The 19,809-nt window shown below is 39.8% G+C and overlaps 1 protein-coding gene across 1 annotated transcript; it reads left to right on the top strand.

Annotated features, from left to right (window-relative positions):
• Nucleotides 1–6,377: 6,377 nt before the first annotated feature.
• On the top strand, nucleotides 6,378–15,178 carry LOC307123070 (alpha-2-macroglobulin-like; the record flags this gene model as incomplete). The annotated part of the gene is made up of 34 exons (XM_079811459.1): nucleotides 6,378–6,430; nucleotides 6,726–6,909; nucleotides 6,979–7,135; nucleotides 7,244–7,296; nucleotides 7,407–7,427; nucleotides 7,523–7,685; nucleotides 7,761–7,845; nucleotides 7,915–8,029; nucleotides 8,104–8,224; nucleotides 8,293–8,402; nucleotides 8,473–8,643; nucleotides 8,718–8,942; nucleotides 10,082–10,294; nucleotides 10,608–10,757; nucleotides 11,003–11,146; nucleotides 11,236–11,311; nucleotides 11,533–11,650; nucleotides 11,733–11,958; nucleotides 12,044–12,167; nucleotides 12,234–12,355; nucleotides 12,434–12,485; nucleotides 12,581–12,664; nucleotides 12,743–12,919; nucleotides 13,033–13,108; nucleotides 13,204–13,360; nucleotides 13,454–13,528; nucleotides 13,601–13,763; nucleotides 13,838–14,022; nucleotides 14,088–14,309; nucleotides 14,373–14,494; nucleotides 14,604–14,685; nucleotides 14,779–14,862; nucleotides 14,949–15,054; nucleotides 15,138–15,178. The coding sequence occupies 34 exons, from the start codon at nucleotides 6,378–6,380 to the stop codon at nucleotides 15,176–15,178; spliced, it is 4,257 nt and encodes a 1,418-aa protein (XP_079667585.1).
• Nucleotides 15,179–19,809: the final 4,631 nt, after the last annotated feature.

Here is a 19,809-nt window from a genome sequence, read left to right as displayed (position 1 = left end):
TTGTGTGGTATAAAGTCAGAATTGTGTGTGTGTAAAGTTGGAATTGTGGGTATAAAGTAAGAATTGAATTGTGCGATATAAAGTCAGCATTGCATGTATAAAGTCCAAATTGTGTGTATAAAATCAGAATTGTATGATAGTCAGATTTGAATTATGTGATATAAAATCAGAAGTGTGATATAAAGTCAGAATTGTGTGATAGTCAGATTTGAATTGTGTGGTATAAAGTCAGAATTATGTGGTATAAAGTCAGAGTTGTGTGTATAAGATCAAAAACAAAAATTTGTGTTGTAGTTAATGAGAGAATTAAGTATTGAGCATTAATGATGAGCACCTGATGATGAGCAGAATCACTGAAGGAAAGAGAAACAACAACCGACTTCACCCACAGCCTTAAGCCCTATCCGGATGGTAATTGTTTCTCATGTAGACATCTGTAAAAATTTCAATGCCACCTCAGTGATTAACTCATGCATTTGGATGGCGATTTTATTCACGGTGGAGGAGCGAGTTGTGACCATACAAACCTGGGAATGCACTGCTTGCGTAGTCAGTCGACTGATTCTCTGCTGTAAAAGTGCCACATGCTTGGAACAAGAATAAATTTATATTTAATAATAGGAAATTAATTTTAATCTCCCCCCAAAAAATGGGATGTTAATTGCTGTCGTAATGGCTCATTTCAAATGTGTATGTTTTTCTTTTGAGCATGATGAAAGATTATACTTGTAAATGCTTTCCAGCATTTAAGTGTAGGCTAGATCATTAAAAGCATCCAAATTACAGCAACATTCAATGTTACGGTGCACAGTGGTCAGTGAATTGTGAATTTTTGAAAACTTGGATGTGGATTCAGACGGCAATTAAATTATCACACATCACTGGTGTTTGTTTAGAAACAGTAGGTCATTCGGCCAAGGATTTTTACAAATATAAAAGACATTACATTTCTCAAGATCTCAGCAGAGGAGGATTAAACGACTCCATAAACAGCATTAAAGGCTTCATGCATTACCAACCAGATTGACTTTATTTCAGTTTTATTGAAAATAATTGTTTAATTGAAAGTAATTTATTAAAAATCACCATGATGGCGATCAGTGTTTGCTTTACCTTTTGACTCTTTAACATTCGTTTTTCTCTGGCTGCTTTAATTGTTTATAAAACATTTGTTATGGCAAAATGTGATCAGGTGATGTTATAATCATGTAGTGGCTGTATCACTGATTTCATTGAGTCTAATGCTCTGGTTATAGAGAGTACCATGTTTTACCGCCTAATATGATCTCGCTCACTGCAGTGTGAATAAGTGTCTCATAGTAGCGCCAAGCGAACGCACAGATAGAATTAGAACTTTAACACACTCAAATGTGTATAATATGATAAAACAGCGCAGCGTTCCCCCACATACGCATGAGCAGAAGAAGCGGAAGCGCTTGACTACTGAAACTCAGTAGTGAGCGCACGCATGGAAGTGTTAATTTTTCTGTGTACTATGACATAAATCTTATCTGTTTAATTTATGTATGACTCACAAATACTAATCACATTAAGTTTATTAATTTGTTTATGTTAAAACGATGTAATCCAAATGCATGAAAAAATGATATGCAATTCAAATACATAAATCTTATGTTTAGACATGAATTTTTCATGTGTGTGAACTTTGTTTGAATCAGGAAGTTGCAGTATTTGAGTTTCTATTTGTCCGGTGACTTGTGGCTGTAATTGCCTGAGTCACTTGGCTCTATAACTTGGGTGTTTATGCATATGTAACCTCTCACCCAGGTCCTACTCGCTCCTGATCTGCAAAGCCTCGAACCCGGGTCTCCAGTGTGGGAGTCAGACGCTCTAACAAATAGGCTAAAGGCTTCAACCTCTAGAGTCAGTCGCTAGAGCATCTCTTGAGATCAGAGGAGTGAGTGTAGCGGTGTTATCTGTGTTGTGTCATCACTCTCAAAACGCTGAAATTCATCCCATCAAGGCCTCATTTATTGAATCTGGAGTAACACAAACAGATATGAGGAGTCGTGCAGCAATTAGAACAGCGTGCGTTAGCAATGCACGACGCGCTGATATCTCATGGAGACTGGGAAGAAGCAAAGTATGCCTACCCCTCAAATCAGCATGGTGGCCAGAAAGACAGAGGAAACCCCAAAAATGCTCATGGCAAGTGGAATCACAAAATATTAATGCTACACTCCCCCCTGCTGACTTCCACAAAACAAGAGAACACAAACATAAAACGTCAAATTGCTACAAAGTAAAAAAATAAAAAATAAAATGGGTAAATATAACCATATAATAGTAAAAAGAGAAATAAAATCTGTATCAAGAGATAATACTGTATATCATATAAATACTAGGATACTTCCTGCTTCCTGCTTAGCTACTGTTCAGATGCTCTTGCTTACTGCTCCGCGTTTTGCTCTATCGCTTCTATATTTTATCTTATATTTTTAACTTCAGCTAATCAGCACAATGCTCAAACGACAAAGCCTGACTTCAACGATGAAATTAGAAACTCTGTGACTGGAAGATTACTACAAAAAAGCAGTGTTAAAAGTGTGTTTAACTGTTTAGAAGCAGATCTCCTAGAAGTGGTAAACGCCTTGCTTCTTTCTGGGACTCTTCCAAACTCCCTTAAAACCACAGTAGTTAAGCCCCTCCTGAAAAAGAGAAATCTGGATAACATCATATTGAGCAACTACAGACCAATCTCAAATCTCCCCTTCATAGGCAAGATCATTGAAAAAGTTGTTTTCCATCAGCTGAACAAATTCTTAAGCTCAAACGGATACTTTGACAGTTTTCAATCTGTGCATCACAGCACAGAGACAGCGCTCATAAAGATAATAAATGATATTTATTTGATATTATGTGAGCATTGGGGACCATAAGTCTGAGTGGACATCCATGACATGCGTCAAGGGTCAATTCTTGCACCGCTCCTATTCAACCTGTACATGCTCCCACTGAGCCAAATAATGAAAAATAACAAAATGGCTTACCACAGCTATGCTGACGACACCCAGATCTACTTAGCCCTATCACCTAATGACTACAGCCCCATTGACTCGCTATGTAAATGCATTGATGAAGTTAACAGTTGGATGTGCCAAAACTTTCTTCTGTTAAACAAAGACAAAACAGAAAGCACTATATTTGGAAACAAACATGAAATTCTCAAGGTGAACACATATCTTGAGGCTAAAGGTCTAAAAACAAAAAATCGAGTCAGACCTGAGTTTCAGTAGTCATGTCAAAGCAATAACTAAATCAGCTTACTATCATCTCAAAAATATTGCAAGAATTAGATGCTTTGTTTCCAGACAAGACTTCATGCTTTTATCACCAGTAGGGTGGACTATTGTAATGGTCTTCTCACCGGCCTTCCCAAAAAGACCATTAGACAGCTGCAGCTCATACAGAACGCTGAGCAGAACCAGACCATAGCACACCAGTCCTCAGGTCTTTACACTGGCTTCCAGTTACATTTAGAATAGATTTTGAGGCCTAGGACCTCAATACATTGCAGATATGCTGATTAAATACAAACCCAACAGATCACTCAGATCATCAGGATCAAGTCAGTTAGAAATACCAAGGGTTCACTCAAAGCAAGGAGAGTCTGCGTTTAGCTATTATGCCAGCCGCAGCTGGAACCAGCTTCCTGAACAGATCAGATGTGCTCCAACAGTAGCCTCTTTCAAATCCAGACTCAAAACACATTTGTTTAGCTGTGCATTTACTGCATTATGAGCACTGTGCTTTGTCCGACCTGCTTGCACTTTATTTTATGTTTCAATTTAACCCTGATTCATCTTTGCATCGTTTTAAATCAGGCAGCCAATCATAGGGTGGGTTTGCATTTTCAAGTGGACAGAGATTTTTTTTAAACCGTGCTTGTTTGGATGCGATTGTTTTTTTAAAACAAAGGAGGAAAAACTCTGGTTAAAAAAATACCCATGTACATGTGGACTAGGCCTAAAAACACCTGCGTATGTGTGGACCAGGGGTCCATTCTTCATTTAATACATCTGAGATTACTGCACGTTCTTGTGTTCCCTGAAGAGGGCAGATGCATCGATACTCGAAACCACGATCAGCAATGCAGCGATTGGCTGGTGTCAAGACAGCAATGTAATGACATCATATAATTAAAAAAGCCACCTGGCAAAACACTTGACAAATAAAAAAACGAAAAAACACGAATTTCTGGACCTTTATAAGGAAACGACCAAACCAACATAAAAGTTATAATAGAAAAATGAAATGTGCTCTGTATTGATGAACATGATGTTATAGTATTTGTACACCCTTTACAGTTTTATTTCAATGTTGTAATTACATTTTTAATTCAATTTGAAGCAGATTTGTAACGTGACAGTATTAAAGTTTCTTAAGGGTCAAGATCAAGTTCTCTGCATCTCCTGCACTGCTTCAAGCCATCCCATAATATCCGTCATCACTTAAATTAATTCATGGCTCAGATTAACTGTACAACATGTGTGTAAACCTAAAGTAATTATTCCATCACAAATAAATCGCTCAATCAAGTAGCTGTGTCTATAGTATTATACATAACATTGTAATATTATTTTCAAACACATTTTTATAGTACTATTATTAAAATTATTATTATTGCCCCTGGTCAGTAATGAACTCTTGTAATAAAGTAGCAGTGGCTGGGACAGATTTTAAGTATCACCTCAAGATGCAATCTAATCCTGTTTACATGAAATAAGCCGCTCGCGAACAGGTTTAAGATAACGGACCTGTTGCTATGACAACAAGTCCAGGATGAGCGTCAAAGAACCAAACAATCCAAGATCATGCCAAACCGTCAACAATCAAATCCAACTAACTGAGTTAAGCTGGGCATACACTGTGCGATTTCTATGTGATTTCAGCAAGGTTACCTACTCACACTGTACGAGTAGATCGCATGCGATGTAAAGCCAAAGCTCACGATTTATGTACTCACACTGTGCGGCCCGATTATCGAGCGCAACTTGTCTGCTCACACTGTACGAGTGAAATATGCGTGAAAAAACCTATAAAAGAGAGATAGCCTATCAAATGCATCAGCTCTCGATATCAAGAGCATTTAGCATTTACAATTTATGTATATAAATGACCATTATTATTAGGCTTAGGGTAGGCCTACTTTTATTATTAAACTGATATTACATTTAATTTGCCCCCGCGCTAATTTTATAACGCATCAATGCATAACCGATACTCTGCATAATAAAAGAATAGATAGATTAGCTTACACCTCATTATATAAATACATTTTGCCCAATTAAACAAGGAATTATAGGCCTATAATTAAAATGTATACAATAATATCAGTATTATTATCAGAAAGTAAGAGCAGCTTATTTAACACAAAATGGGCCTATACTTCTCTTCTAATCTGTTTCACAATATGGGCCACAAGAGAAATATTAAGAATATAAATCAAGACAGTTATAGGCTACGTCATCAGCATATGTTAAAGAAGATGTATCTTGTCTCTGTGAGAATATGCGCCGAAAGCTCGTCAGATTTTACTTTCACTTTCACCGACTTTCGCGCACATTGCGTTTTTGCTGATATCCACTGACTCGCCTTCATGATTTAAAACGAAAAGAAAAAAAATCTATATTGCGCCGTGACATTTTGTCATTCTTTTCTTTTGTCAAATGATGGACAACGGTTCACATTTTTCCCATGATAATAAAATTAAGTAAATATTAAATAATATTAAATAAAATCATTTGTGAAAGTAAAACAAGAAAGTTTACAACACGGACTGAAGGCAAGCAACAGTTTGCTAAATTGCTGCTATTTGAAAACTGCCTACAGAACTTAAAGATTTCCCTCTTTTCGTTTTCTTTCTTGCTGCATTAAAGATTAAATGGTTCAACTTCTGCTTTCACGCATCCGATTGCCGATCAGAAGAGGTTTATTGCGTCTCGTTTCCCCCTGTACACTGCACGAACCCCTCACAACAAACGACGCACGATAAAGCTGAAAATCGGCCTGACCCAAAAAAGAGTCGCACGAGTCAGAATTCGGCTCGAAATTGGACAAAAGTCACACAGTGTATGCCCAGCTTTAGCGATGTACGAAGAACGGCTTGCGTCTCAGTTGCCTCCCTAGTTCAGTAGTCAGTGCACTAATAAGGACATAAGTCAATGAGCTGACTCCCTGATCAGTGCCCTGACTACTGAACTAGGGAGGTGATTGAGACGCACCATGCGTTTCACTTTGGCAACCCTGTGATTAATTACCGGGACTCCACCCTAAAGATGTCCTGATTGCCTGTGATGGCTAAATCAACCTGATCCCAATTATTAAGTGTTTCAATTACGCTGCCATCAGTGCAGATGATTGAGAGTGAAGCTGTAGAGCAGTGTGAATCTGTACAGGAGTGCTGCAGGTTTTTGAACCAGCCTTTTGATTTCTGTCTAGTCCTGAATGATTGCTCCTCATGGCTGTGAGTGAAATTTGTGTTTGGAAAGGGCTCATTTTAGCCCTTTTCCTCTTTGCTGTTGATGGACAGGAAAGGCCGTAAGTACCAAGGGCTTTGAAGTGAACAGAAGCTGTCTAATGTAATGATTGGGAGACTAAGGCTTTCTGATGGCAGCCACTTTCTGTGACCGTCATCCAACATGTACATGTTCTGACCTGATTCCCTTTGGTCTCTGAACCTAAGCTTCATGATGTTTCTACAGGTTATTCATGGTGACATTGCCTGCTGTGATTGAGTCTGGATCTGATGCTAAATTGTGTGCAAGTCTTCTGAAACCCCAAGAGAGTCTCACGATGACAGTTTCTCTGCTTGATGACAAAAACAGGACGACTCAACTTGTGCAGCAGGTTTCTTCTAGGCCGTTTCACCGCTGCTTTAATTTCCAGGTCTGTTATCATGAGACATGTGGCTTTTTCTTGTCTGGTTTGTTGTATGTTAACTGAGTTTCTCTACAGGCTCCTCGAGTAGATGGAGAATCTGTGCAGATGCTGAAGGTGGAAGTTCAAGGGAGGGTCTTCAGTGCGACTGAAGAGAGGAAGGTCATGTTCAGACGTTACCTGCCTTTGACCTTCATCCAAACAGACAAACCCATCTACAATCCAGGACAAACGGGTGAGCTGTGAATGACCCTTTGAGTATTAGAGTAGTAGAAAGTCCATTTGCACAAGTTCTGATCATGTGCATGATGCAATTGTGATCATTTATTGCTGTCTTTTGTAGTGAATTTCAGAGTTGTCACCATGGATGCTACATTTGTGCCTCTTAATCAGATGGTAAGACATGAACAAACTGCTAATTATTTTTACATGCAGTCTTGCACCTTCCTTTTTCTTCAATGTGTGCTTTCTCTTAAGTGCCTAATATTCATGTCTTTGTCTTGCAGTACAATCTGGTGGCGGTGGAGGTGAGAATTTGCTCCACTGCAAGTCTTTTGAATGGAGCTGAAGCTTTTTGTACTTTGGTTTACAGTTTTTCTGAGCTGTTACTTGTTTTTAATAGGACAATAATAACCGCATTGGTCAGTGGACGAACGTGTCCTCAACGGGGATGATCTTGCAGCTTTCTCATGAGTTAAACCCAGAGGCTCAGGTGGGGATGTACACACTAAAGGCTTTTATTGGCGACCAAATGATCTCCCAAGGTTTTGAGGTGAAAAAATATGGTAAGTTGTTCCTATAATGTGCAGTGGTTCAACGACAAATCTGAGGTCCTGAGCTAAAGTTGTTTCCTGGTTTAGTTCTGCCCAAGTTCGATGTGACCGTAAACTCACCACAGATGTACAGCGTTGCAGATGTGGGACTGAAAGTTGAGGCTTGTGCCAAGTGAGTGAGGCTTTCATTTTCTTGCCTTGTGGTTGGTCAGTTCTTGATGTTACTTGTGACGTTTCCCAGATACACGTATGGCCAACCTGTACCTGGTCAAGTGTTGGTGGAATTGTGCCGTGATCCATTTCCTTATGTTGAGGATCCTGGTGTGACCCGCCGTTGCCTGGATAAAACTACACAGGTTTGACTCCTGCCTTACAAGGAGGGTTTTTCTGCTTGTGCTCGAATTAAATGTGACCTCTGTTCTGCTACCAGATGAATGCTACTGGCTGTGCTGTCCTTACTGTCGATACATCAGAGTTTTTTGGCACTACATCTGAAAATTATATGCAAGACACATTTCTTGTAAATGTGAATGTCACTGAGGAGGGAACAGGTGAGCTACTGACTGATCTGAACCAATGGCTCTATGGAGGAAGTTGAGTTTGTTTTGTTTCTCCCCAGGTGTAGTGATGTCAAAATCTGCAACGGTGTCCATTACGTTTGAAGTCGGCAAGGTTGCGTTTTTGGTTCTCCCAGATTATTTTGAACCTGGATTACCGATTAATGGAAAGGCAAGTTTATCCCTCGTTGCAGGCGCCTTTTACATTGGTTCCCTTTCCTAACCTTGATCATTCCCAACAGATATTGGTGTCTCGTTTCAATGGGAATCCAATTGCGAGCAAAGCAGTGCATCTCCTGGATGGCAACAGCTGGCCAAACAAACTGCTACTGAATCTGACCACAAACCAGAACGGTCTGGCCACGTTCTCCCTCAACACAGCTAATCTTCCTAACGCTGATCTCAATCTGGTGGTAAGATTTGCTCTATTTTGTGACGATATATAGACCACTCTCGGAAGAAACTAATTCTATTCATTGTTTCCCAGGCGAGTGTAACTCCAGAGGTTGTTTATGGTTACAAATCGCCATACTTCACTACAGATACAAGAGGAGTTCCGCTTCTCCAACCTGCTGCTCCTGACCGCCCATCTAGTGAACTGACTATAGTGGAGCTTGAGCAGCCGCTCAAATGTGGTGCTGCGTTTCCAGTGACCGTGAAGTATTCTTTTGTTGGAGAGACTGGTGGTTACAGCACTGACATTGTCTATATGGTGAGTGGACATCAGTTGTGGTTGGATTTATGGTATACGATGTATCACGATAATGAACTTGTATGATATCGTGGGCACTTCAAAAGTACAGTGAATTTATCATTTTAATGTGAACTACATTCTTTAGATATTGTTTGAATGCATGTTCTGATTCTTTATTGTTCAGGCACACTTTACAATAAGGCTCCATATTTGCCACTAACTTTGACCACATAAGCTCTGGGATAATTTTGGGTATTTCCACCTGGATTTGGGCTACCAAAATTGAAAAGCTTCCCATACCCACATGCAATAGTCTAAATGCACAATTTGAATGTCATTTTTACATGAAACCCTTTGAAGTTACATAAACCCTGTACAGGGTCTACAGAGTTTAAGAGGTTTACAAACTGGCAATGAAGGGTACTTCTGAAGCATTTAATCTTAGTTAAATGTAAATTTCAACATTTTAAAAGCACATCATTAAAATAAACTATTTAATGGCCTGAGCAAATTTAAAGGGTTAGTTCACCCAGAAATAAATTGTCATTAATTACTTTACTACTATTTATTACATTAAGTGTTATGAATCAGCGAGTTGATTTTTAGCAGTTTGAAGCTTCATGATGCAGTGTTTTGAAATCAGTCATCACTATATAAATTATTTAGGTTTTTTGCACCAACTATTCTCGTTGATTCAAAGTCATTGTAGAACCACTGTAGTGAGATGGACTTTGTAACAACGTCTTTAGTACCTTATGGGTCTTGAGAGTGTAAAGTAGATTGTGCCAATGGAGGCCTTTCTGAGCCATTGGATTTACACTAAAATATAATTTGTTCCGAAGATGAATGGAGGTCTTGCGGGTGTTGAACAATATGAGGGCAAGTAATTTAATGGCAGATTTCTTTTTTGTGTGAACTAACCCTTTTGACTTAACTAACATTATTGAAGAATAACTTCTGTAAAATGTGCTCCTTGTTAATGCATTAACTAACGTTAACTAGTGAGACCTTTATTGTAAAGTGTAACCTACCTTTTCCCACAAGTTGTTTCAATATCGTGATAATGCCGTGATCAAATCGTCAGCCATTAATCACAACACTGATAATGATACCGTCGTGGAGGTGCATGTTTTATACACCTCTTTGTCTTCTGTCAGGTCTTGTCCAGAGGAGTGATTGTCCTCCATGGATTTCAGACGGTCAGAGCAAGGGCTTCTAATCCCGTCACCAGCGGCTCTGTGTCATTCCAACTGTCTGTCAGTGTCGATATGGCTCCAACAGTGCAGATTCTGGTCTACTGCGTTCTGCCCAGTGAGAATGTAGTTGCAGCTAGTGTGTCGTTTGACACTGAAATGTGTTTCCAAAACCAGGTATGATGTGCACTAGCATCTTTTGGCTTAATGTGGGGAATGATGTTCCCTACAGTGTGTTGGGACACTATATTTTTCAACTAAATATTGAAAGAAATCTAATAAACTAAATTACTGGTCTAATTATTGATCTAAAGCCCACACTGTCACCGTATGGAAATTGAAATGAACTGATGACATCAAATGGCTATACAGCTTAATAAAATTATGCTGCATTATTTTCCTGTTTAACACTGTAAAGCTGCTTCGAAACAATCTACATTGTTAAAAGAGCTATATAAATAAAGTTGACTTGACTTGGTCCTTGTTTCAGGTGTCTCTACAGTTTTCTCCTGCTACAGCTGTTCCTGCTGAGGGAAGTGTTCTGACTGTCTCTGCTCAAGCAGGATCTCTGTGTGGCATCAGTGCTGTCGATCAGAGTGTCCGGATCTTGGAGCCAGGAAGACGGCTGAGTGCTGAAATGGTATCCATGTGCAGTTGCTTTTTTTTTTTTAAATCCTTGATTGTCATTTCAGGTTCAGCTCAGAATTTGAGTAATGCTGATGAGTCAATTGAACAAACCTATGCACTTATAGGGCTGTTATGATTTATAGCAGTGTACATGTAATGCCTAACATTATAAACTGACCATAACATGCCAAACAAGGCCTTTAATTAAATAAGTTTACAGAAAGTCAATATAGCAACACTATTGTTTCATGGTCCCAGGTGTTTGACTTGCTCCCAGTGCGCTCACTATCAGGTTACCCATACAGCGTTGAGGATGAGCCACAGTGTTTTGGTTTTCAACCCCGAGCTTTTCGGATAGCTCTCTATGATGTTCCTACAAATCAAGCCTACACAACCTTCAAGGTACAAAAAACAATTCATAACCACGTAGTCACTGAATAAGACTTGAAGTTAATGACTCTGTATTGTGTTTTGACTCGTTACGATGACAGAGCCTGGGAATGAAGATCGCAACAAATCTTGCTGTACGAGCCCCTCTGTGTCAGAGGTATCCCGGGATCCCTGAAAGTAGGTTATTTTGGTGAAAACCAATTCTGAACGACCTGGTGAACTTGCCTTCAGTTATTGGAGTTTATTTCTCGTTCTTTGTGAACCAGCAAATTGTGTGGGTTTTTTATAAATGCAATAATGGGGGCAGTTATTCTATATATTAGTGTAGAATATTAGAATATTTATTCTGACTTAGAACGGGTGGAGTAAATGGGTGTACATTTCCTTGTCTCTTACAGTAATTACTCTTAATGGTACTCTTGAAGCAGAAGGTGTTGGAGGTGAAGCTTCCTCTTTTGACGTGACCATCAGGACTTACTTTCCAGAAACCTGGATCTGGCAGCTTGCTCAAGTGGGGTTAGTAAAGCATGTTATTCCTTCTAAAGTACTTTCCAGCAGTTTACTAATTCCCCTTTATTTCTCTTCTGCTGTCCTTCAGAGCCACTGGATCAACACGAGTTCCCCTCACTGTTCCTGACACCATCACCACATGGGAGACTGAGGCGTTCTGCCTGTCCTCTAAAGGTTTGGGTCTGGCTCCTCCTGCTCTGCTGACAGTCTTCCAGCCCTTCTTCCTGGAGCTCTCCCTGCCATACTCCATTGTCCGTGGGGAGTCATTTGATCTGAAGGCCACGGTCTTTAGCTATCTGTCCAAGTGCATCATGGTCTGTCATGGTTTATTTACCTTTTATATAATGGATCTGTAGAGAAGGTCCCATCTTTGCTCCATGTTTTCTGTTTCATTGGCAGGTTAAAGTGACTCCAGCTTCATCCACAAACTTCACTCTTAAATCATATCCTGATCCGTACTCGTCCTGTCTTTGTCCCAATGGGAGAAAGACCTTCAAATGGGTTCTCTCAGCTTCTGTTCTTGGTTAGTTTTGGACTGTTTCTAAATTTGAAGTGTATGGTGTTGCTCACTTCCTGTCTGTCACTGCAGGAGCTGTCAATGTGACTGTCAGTGCTTCAGCTGAACCATCCCAGACTCGATGTGGCACTGAGGCTGTGACTGTACCAACGAGAGGACGCATTGACATTGTCACTCGTAGTCTTCTTGTCCTGGTGCGTGTTAACCTGCATTTTATCATGGAGCTCATTCTGCTTTACTGATGTGGTTTCATTGCTTTTTTTTTGTTATAGCCTGAAGGTGTTGAAAGGACAATCACCCAGAGTTGGTTACTCTGTCCAAAGGGTTTGTTTTCACTCAATGATTCCCAAACACATTCACCCTGTATAGCCAAACATTAGCCTAGCACTCAATGCTGCTCCATTTTGTTCATTCTGCAGGCAAAGTTCTTTCTGAAGATGTGTCTCTGACGTTTCCAACAAATGTGGTTCAGGGATCAGCCAGATGCTCAGTTTCAGTCCTTGGTAAAGCATTTAAAGTAGAAACTGACAGGATGCTTGAGAGAATAACTGTTTCTGATGTGGGTTTTGTTTGTCTCGTAGGGGATATAATGGGTCGTGCACTGAACAATCTAGATGGGTTGTTACAGATGCCATGTGGCTGTGGAGAACAGAATATGATCATTCTTGCTCCCAATATTTACATCCTGCTGTACCTGAAGGTCACAGGGCAACTCAAGGCAGCCATTCGAGAGACTGCCACAGGCTACCTTAATAGCGGTATGGATGACCAATCCACTTTAAATGTGTATGAGCCTAAATGTCAAGGTTGTCCTGCTCTTCGCCTTAGACTCAGACTATTGACCAATTTACATGTGGCTTGACCTAATCAGGATATCAAGGACAACTGAACTACAAACACAACGATGGTTCATACAGCACCTTTGGTTATGATGAATCCAATACATGGTGAGTTGCGTCCTGTTCTACTGTTGGGTGTATATAAGCTGTTGTGGCACAAGTAGTTTCTAAGGTCAGTTTGTCACAACCTTCTTCACGGCCAGGTTAACTGCCTTTGTCCTGAGGTCTTTTGGTCTAGCGAGGCAATTTGTCTTCATTGATCCAAATGTCCTGCAGAGTGCAAGGGATTGGTTGATCGGCACGCAGGGTTCAGACGGTTGTTTCATACAGCAGGGAACTCTGTACCACAGTGACATGAAGGTGTTTTTTATTTTATTTTTTATAATTTAAATTAATGATTTGCAACAACAGACTTGGTGTGAGGACTGTTCTAAATTCTTTTTTTCTTTTAAGGGTGGCGTTGGTGACAGCGTGACCATGACTGGCTACATTGTTGCATCGCTACTTGAACTAGGCGTCCCCACCACTGTAAAACATCTCAAGTAGTTCAATGAGCTCTCTTTAGATGACCTTGCTGTTTGACGCTTACTTTGATTTCAGGATCCTGTCATTACCAAGGCTCTGTCCTGCTTGAGGCCTGTTGTTGGGAACCTGGGAAACACTTACGCCATGGCTCTGCTGGCCTACACCTTCAGTCTTGCTGGAGACACCACCACTCGATCACAGCTTTTAACTGCCTTGGAAAACCGTGCCATTTCTGAAGGTGAGAATTCACACCAGCCTCTTGATATTGGTTGTTACCTTTGGCATCAACTTTCTCCCTTGTCTCATCCAAAGGCAATAAGCTCCATTGGTCTCAGACAGCAGCTGGTGATACTCTGGCGGTGGAGATAACTGCTTACGTGCTGCTAGCAGTTCTCGCTGTTCAGCCTCTCACGACGGCTAATCTGGGCTATGCTAACCGCATTGTCAACTGGCTGGTGACCCAACAGAATCCCTATGGAGGATTCTCCTCGACCCAGGTGACTGACCCCCAAACATGAGCATAATTCTTGAGTGGAGTTATTAATCTGGTGCTTGTTTTTAGGACACGGTGGTGGCTCTTCATGCCCTGTCTGTGTACGCTGCTCAAGTGTTTCAGTTGGATGGCTCCAACACCGTTACTGTACAGTCCTCTGTGGCAGGAGGAGACTCTTATAGCTTCACCGTGAATCGGGACAACAGGCTGCTGTATCAGGAGAAGCTGCTGAAGAACATTCGTGGCAAATATAGTGTTAAAGCATCAGGATCCAACTGTGTGTCTGTGCAGGTCTGTATCTTCTCCCCTGTGTCCATGCAAATCCACATTTTATTTAATATATTTGTTCTGCAGGTTGCATGTTTCTACAACATCCCAACACCCGTTAAAGTCGCCAGGACACTGAGTGTTGAAGCGAAGGTGAAGGGAGACTGCCAACCACTTGGAGCCAATCTCATGTTGAACTTCACAGTGAAGTAAATAGCTTTGGCTTTCCTGAAACCAGCTCTTGTTTGACTCTTGTAAAAGGAAGCTGTGTTCTTTATCCTGTTGACTAAACTTTTATATCCCCCGTTACACATTCAGATACAACGGTGTAAAAGCAAGCACTAACATGGTTATCGTAGACATTAAGCTCCTATCAGGCTTCACCGCAGATACGTCACCGGTTTGTTTAAGATTTAGTCCTAAGATGCTTGAAGGTCTTTTAAATGTAATGTATATCTGTAAACATTGGTCTACTCTTTCAACCCCCCCCCAGCTTGGATCCCCACCCCAATCGTTTGCTCCGCTAGTGGAGCGAGTTGACGCTGAAGAGGATCATGTCCTAGTGTATCTGAAAGAGGTGAGACTGTACACTGGGTATATTACTAGCTGGTATATTACTAGCTGCCATCTTCTCGAGTCCTGTTATTCCTTTCTGTCTCGTAGGTTCCCAAAGGAGTCCCTATGGGCTATGCTCTTCAACTTAAACAAGCTTTTCCAGTGAAAAATCTCAAGCCAGCAGTCATCAATGTTTATGACTACTATCAGACAAGTATGCTTTCATAAATGTAATCTTGCTTTACTCTGGCTGAATTCACTGAACATGATCCAGCTAATTTCATGTTCCTCTTTCAGGTGATGCGTTTGAGATCACCTACACGTCACCCTGTCCATGATTTGATTCAGTTCTGGCTGCAAGACATGACTTGAATAAAACTGCTTTTATACAGTCTCTTTGTTGGACTTTTTTTCTTTTTTTTTTCTCTTGTTGCACTCAAAGTATTAACGTAAAATTTATGCATTTGACTTGCATATGCATTTGGATTACATGGTTTTTAACAAATTCATAAACCCTGTTATATATGCAAGTCAAACATAAATGAAACGGGTAATGCATAGTTCAGACTGCACAATTTTCAGACTTGCCGGGTCACTGCATGACTGTCTGGGATAGCATTCAGTCACTGCTGTGTTCACACTGACCGATGGCTTGGTGACAGGGGGTTTCACACTGCATGACTGTACAAGAGGAATAATCGCCAACAGCTCTGTCCCATCCGCAAATTACGTTTCACAATGCACATGCAAGAAGTGAGAAGGAAACAACGCAAGATCACACATGCGTCAGACTTGAGTTCTCGCGTGAGACTGGAATTGTTATGAAAATATAGACTGCAGTGATCTGTGCTCTGATTTGCAGCAAAAGGGAGGACAATAAAGATTAGGCTATGGTGGAGGAAATGGTTGTGGAGACACAGGTAGCAAAGATTGTTCTGCAAAGACTTTGAGGTAAATTTTGCAATGCGCTACTGTTGCGGCTGATCAAGCAAATGTGTGCTTTTGTTTCTGTTTGATATAACTGTACATATATCTATTAAAATACTAATATTCTGATCTATAACTCCTGGTCCAGAAACCTCCCGCTGTCCTGTATTTTGCTCTCATTGGCTGTCGGTCATCGCAGATGTATTTCAGTCATAACTCATTTTGCACAGCAGGAGTTTGAATCGCCAACAGGTCCAGATATTTAGCATGCCAAATATCTCACGGGCATTGGCGAGTCTCTCTGATCGTGTATTTGATCATTCACATTGCCTGATTGTCACTCGTGTGCACGATCACCGATTTGCCTATGATTTCAGGCATTTGTTGGCGATTTCACAACCTGTCGGCGAGTCAAAATCGGGGCTCAAATAGGGCAGTGAACTAGGCTTAAGATTCATGTAGTACACAGCAAAACACCTATGGTAAATAATGCCTTGTGTTCGTGTGTGCACACTACAGAGTTAAAGTACCATAGAATTAGTGTTGTAGTTTTTTTTTTTTTATTGACAAAAAACAGCAAAATACAAAACTCTCGTAGGAGAAAGAATATATACACATACATGAAATTACAAATACAAACCTTAATAACTAAACACAAAAAAAAGAAAGGGGCTATTAAAAAGCACACGTCAATGTCAAAAGGCTATTTTCAAATAGTTTTTTTTTTTTTTTTTTTTTTAGAATTGAGTTAGAATTGTGTGGTATAAAGTCAGAATTGTGTGTGTGTAAAGTTGGAATTGTGGGTATAAAGTAAGAATTGAATTGTGCGATATAAAGTCAGCATTGCATGTATAAAGTCCAAATTGTGTGTATAAAATCAGAATTGTATGATAGTCAGATTTGAATTATGTGATATAAAATCAGAAGTGTGATATAAAGTCAGAATTGTGTGATAGTCAGATTTGAATTGTGTGGTATAAAGTCAGAATTATGTGGTATAAAGTCAGAGTTGTGTGTATAAGATCAAAAACAAAAATTTGTGTTGTAGTTAATGAGAGAATTAAGTATTGAGCATTAATGATGAGCACCTGATGATGAGCAGAATCACTGAAGGAAAGAGAAACAACAACCGACTTCACCCACAGCCTTAAGCCCTATCCGGATGGTAATTGTTTCTCATGTAGACATCTGTAAAAATTTCAATGCCACCTCAGTGATTAACTCATGCATTTGGATGGCGATTTTATTCACGGTGGAGGAGCGAGTTGTGACCATACAAACCTGGGAATGCACTGCTTGCGTAGTCAGTCGACTGATTCTCTGCTGTAAAAGTGCCACATGCTTGGAACAAGAATAAATTTATATTTAATAATAGGAAATTAATTTTAATCTCCCCCCAAAAAATGGGATGTTAATTGCTGTCGTAATGGCTCATTTCAAATGTGTATGTTTTTCTTTTGAGCATGATGAAAGATTATACTTGTAAATGCTTTCCAGCATTTAAGTGTAGGCTAGATCATTAAAAGCATCCAAATTACAGCAACATTCAATGTTACGGTGCACAGTGGTCAGTGAATTGTGAATTTTTGAAAACTTGGATGTGGATTCAGACGGCAATTAAATTATCACACATCACTGGTGTTTGTTTAGAAACAGTAGGTCATTCGGCCAAGGATTTTTACAAATATAAAAGACATTACATTTCTCAAGATCTCAGCAGAGGAGGATTAAACGACTCCATAAACAGCATTAAAGGCTTCATGCATTACCAACCAGATTGACTTTATTTCAGTTTTATTGAAAATAATTGTTTAATTGAAAGTAATTTATTAAAAATCACCATGATGGCGATCAGTGTTTGCTTTACCTTTTGACTCTTTAACATTCGTTTTTCTCTGGCTGCTTTAATTGTTTATAAAACATTTGTTATGGCAAAATGTGATCAGGTGATGTTATAATCATGTAGTGGCTGTATCACTGATTTCATTGAGTCTAATGCTCTGGTTATAGAGAGTACCATGTTTTACCGCCTAATATGATCTCGCTCACTGCAGTGTGAATAAGTGTCTCATAGTAGCGCCAAGCGAACGCACAGATAGAATTAGAACTTTAACACACTCAAATGTGTATAATATGATAAAACAGCGCAGCGTTCCCCCACATACGCATGAGCAGAAGAAGCGGAAGCGCTTGACTACTGAAACTCAGTAGTGAGCGCACGCATGGAAGTGTTAATTTTTCTGTGTACTATGACATAAATCTTATCTGTTTAATTTATGTATGACTCACAAATACTAATCACATTAAGTTTATTAATTTGTTTATGTTAAAACGATGTAATCCAAATGCATGAAAAAATGATATGCAATTCAAATACATAAATCTTATGTTTAGACATGAATTTTTCATGTGTGTGAACTTTGTTTGAATCAGGAAGTTGCAGTATTTGAGTTTCTATTTGTCCGGTGACTTGTGGCTGTAATTGCCTGAGTCACTTGGCTCTATAACTTGGGTGTTTATGCATATGTAACCTCTCACCCAGGTCCTACTCGCTCCTGATCTGCAAAGCCTCGAACCCGGGTCTCCAGTGTGGGAGTCAGACGCTCTAACAAATAGGCTAAAGGCTTCAACCTCTAGAGTCAGTCGCTAGAGCATCTCTTGAGATCAGAGGAGTGAGTGTAGCGGTGTTATCTGTGTTGTGTCATCACTCTCAAAACGCTGAAATTCATCCCATCAAGGCCTCATTTATTGAATCTGGAGTAACACAAACAGATATGAGGAGTCGTGCAGCAATTAGAACAGCGTGCGTTAGCAATGCACGACGCGCTGATATCTCATGGAGACTGGGAAGAAGCAAAGTATGCCTACCCCTCAAATCAGCATGGTGGCCAGAAAGACAGAGGAAACCCCAAAAATGCTCATGGCAAGTGGAATCACAAAATATTAATGCTACACTCCCCCCTGCTGACTTCCACAAAACAAGAGAACACAAACATAAAACGTCAAATTGCTACAAAGTAAAAAAATAAAAAATAAAATGGGTAAATATAACCATATAATAGTAAAAAGAGAAATAAAATCTGTATCAAGAGATAATACTGTATATCATATAAATACTAGGATACTTCCTGCTTCCTGCTTAGCTACTGTTCAGATGCTCTTGCTTACTGCTCCGCGTTTTGCTCTATCGCTTCTATATTTTATCTTATATTTTTAACTTCAGCTAATCAGCACAATGCTCAAACGACAAAGCCTGACTTCAACGATGAAATTAGAAACTCTGTGACTGGAAGATTACTACAAAAAAGCAGTGTTAAAAGTGTGTTTAACTGTTTAGAAGCAGATCTCCTAGAAGTGGTAAACGCCTTGCTTCTTTCTGGGACTCTTCCAAACTCCCTTAAAACCACAGTAGTTAAGCCCCTCCTGAAAAAGAGAAATCTGGATAACATCATATTGAGCAACTACAGACCAATCTCAAATCTCCCCTTCATAGGCAAGATCATTGAAAAAGTTGTTTTCCATCAGCTGAACAAATTCTTAAGCTCAAACGGATACTTTGACAGTTTTCAATCTGTGCATCACAGCACAGAGACAGCGCTCATAAAGATAATAAATGATATTTATTTGATATTATGTGAGCATTGGGGACCATAAGTCTGAGTGGACATCCATGACATGCGTCAAGGGTCAATTCTTGCACCGCTCCTATTCAACCTGTACATGCTCCCACTGAGCCAAATAATGAAAAATAACAAAATGGCTTACCACAGCTATGCTGACGACACCCAGATCTACTTAGCCCTATCACCTAATGACTACAGCCCCATTGACTCGCTATGTAAATGCATTGATGAAGTTAACAGTTGGATGTGCCAAAACTTTCTTCTGTTAAACAAAGACAAAACAGAAAGCACTATATTTGGAAACAAACATGAAATTCTCAAGGTGAACACATATCTTGAGGCTAAAGGTCTAAAAACAAAAAATCGAGTCAGACCTGAGTTTCAGTAGTCATGTCAAAGCAATAACTAAATCAGCTTAC

Source organism: Gobio gobio, assembly GCF_949357685.1.
Source record: "Gobio gobio genome assembly, chromosome: 1".
NCBI lineage: Eukaryota > Metazoa > Chordata > Actinopteri > Cypriniformes > Gobionidae > Gobio > Gobio gobio.
Note: the sequence above shows the minus strand (reverse complement) of the source record. Positions and strands in the feature narration are given on the sequence as shown.